The following is a 2,500-nucleotide window of genomic DNA, read 5'->3' as shown; positions in this document are numbered from 1 at the left end:
TATTTACACAACTTGAGAACATATTCATTCAGGTTAAGATTCATTACCTGTTGCCTGTCATTCAACACAGCTTAAAGTTACAAGAGAAACTGGCTCTTCTTTCTCAATTTTCAGAAATCTTAAAATAATCCAAATCTTTCTGTATCCATGTCGTGACCATAATTTTTTAAGGCAGATCTTCAGAAAGCTCTGGGACTAAACAAGTAATAAATTAATATGAAGGAAAAGATGGGATAGAGAGAAGAAAACAGGAAAGCTATGTATGTGAAATGTGAACACTATTAAGTGGGAAACTGCATACTCTATGTGTTAGTATAAATTCTATGGAACTTGCCAGATTGGTAAAGCAAACTGTGATTGGTCCAGCATAATCAGCAAGAGCTTCAGTAATTATAACGATCCTTAGTTTCTCAACTGAATTTGACTCTCTGTGTATATGTATATATATATATATATATATATATATATATATATATATATATATATTTATATATTATATATATATATATATATATATATATATATATATATATATTATATATATATATATATATATATATATATATATATGAGTGTATGTGTATGTGTATGTGTATGTGTTATGTGTATGTGTGAGTATAGGTGAAAGTAAGGATATGTGAAAGGGAGAAGGGTGAAGGGAGAGGGAAAATGAGAGTGAGTGAGTGATTGACTGCATACATGTCTGTGTATGTACTTGTATGAACGTCAGTAATTTGACTGTGAGTGTGTGTGAACATATCTTTGCAACTTAAGACTTGGAATATCATTTTTTTTTTTATACTTAAGACTTGGAATATCAACGTTCTATACTTTGCTAAGATATCAATAGCCAAGAGCCAAAACCACATGCTTTGAATACTATCACATCTGTCCCAGTATATTAAAATGCAATCATACTCAAACCTCTGAAACAAGTAGTGTAAAAAATTAACTATTAGTCTTATTATGAAATAATCTATATGCTTGTCTAGATCTCCTCATTCTTCATTTCAGTATCATCAGTATCACATATGAAATTGTCAAAAAGAAAGAAAGAAAAACATAGAAATGGGAATCATAATAGTAATTTAAGGAATAACAACCAGAATTTCCAATACATTTATATAAAATACAAAATCATAATGCATATTCATTACCAAAATTAATAAAAAAAATAACAATAATAAAAAAAATCTAGCTAACTTAACTGAAGCAAAGCAATGTACCAACTTATAAACACAAGGAAATAAAAAAACATTTAATTTAGAATCCTATGAGACATTCTCTAAATTTCATCAAATAAATAATTTACACGGCATTCTCCATTTCTTCATTGGCAAAGTTTAGCAAAGTGTATCATTGGAAAACACCATACATTCAAAGGGAAAAACTATGAAACTGAACTGGAATATTTCTCTCTTCTTTTTTACCATAATGGAACAGCAAGTTGACATATTTATATATATATTTGACAGCCTAATTCTTAGCATTAAGGATGAATGACACAGATGTACACAAAGATAAAAAGAGAGGCTAATTAAATAGCATACTGAGATGCATGAAGACAGAAATCGGCAGACAGATGTTCTGCAAGGAAGACATTCATTAAATAAGAAACTCCTGGTCAGGAAGATTTTAAATAATTCTGGAACAAGCTCATTACAGATGATCACAGAAAGTGCAATAACTGATTTCCAGAACCAAAAATGAAAGCTACAAGTTAGAAAGAGAGAGAGAGAGAGAGAGAGAGAGAGAAATAAAGATCTATCAAAACATACAAAAGAAAAGAGCAGTGTGAATTATTTCTTTCTGATTCTCCTATAAAAATGTGTGTGGTTGTGCAATGATAGCCCTGCATAGAACAAAATATTATTCCATGACAACCACCATGAAGTAAACTAAAGAAGACAAAAAAGAAAGAAAAAAAAGATAATGAAGTAATAAAAATTATTATAATAATCATTTAAACAGAAAATTACATTCATGTCTTACTTGTGTTATTTTTATTTGAATCTTTGTCTGTTTCTTTAAGCTTCTTGCTTCTACTAAACCTTAGACTACTAGATATGCCATTAGGAAACCATTTTTTGGATGACTTTTTTCTTGAGTCAGCACTTGGGGGTCTCTCTTCCATCATGGATGAGTCTGAGGAGTTTCCTTCCTCAGACGGAGATGCTGCATTCTTTTTGCTGAGCATCGAGGAGGTCCTGGGGCTGTCCAGGGCTGGCTCACTTGCAGAGATATTTTCACGCTCCTGATAAAGATATTTCAAGTTGTTGTCAAACCATGCTCTTTTAAGTTATAAACTCAAAATATATAATTAATATAACAACTGTATTTTCACATTTTTGCTAGTATGATTGCAATAACTAATCAATAAGTTAAGTTGCTTTCCCAGTGTTATCATGCATTGTATAATGAGTACACGGACAAACAAAACGTAACACAAATGCATGCATGAAAATGTACAAACAGAAGTACACATGAAAAGTCAAGAATC

At 30.6% G+C, this 2,500-nt stretch overlaps 1 protein-coding gene across 32 annotated transcripts in view; it reads right to left on the bottom strand.

Annotated features, from left to right (window-relative positions):
- Stim (stromal interaction molecule) overlaps positions 1-2,500 on the bottom strand; it is a 108,179-nt gene that overhangs the window by 1,452 nt on the left and 104,227 nt on the right. For all 32 annotated transcript variants that reach the window (XM_086539211.1, XM_086539219.1, XM_086539220.1 and 29 more), the window contains 2 exons: positions 1,993-2,254; positions 1-1,587 (listed from right to left, as the gene is read on the bottom strand). The exon at positions 1-1,587 is cut by the window's left edge and continues 1,452 nt beyond it. In XM_086539211.1, coding sequence (XP_086395337.1) covers positions 1,538-1,587; positions 1,993-2,254 — 312 coding nt within the window. In that variant the 3' untranslated portion in view covers positions 1-1,537. The remainder of the gene's footprint in view (positions 1,588-1,992; positions 2,255-2,500) is intronic.

Source organism: Penaeus japonicus, unplaced genomic scaffold (genome assembly GCF_977035675.1).
Source record: "Penaeus japonicus unplaced genomic scaffold, GWHDUDI00000001_assembly GWHDUDI00000008, whole genome shotgun sequence".
NCBI lineage: Eukaryota > Metazoa > Arthropoda > Malacostraca > Decapoda > Penaeidae > Penaeus > Penaeus japonicus.
This window is presented reverse-complemented; position numbering and strand designations above follow the sequence as displayed.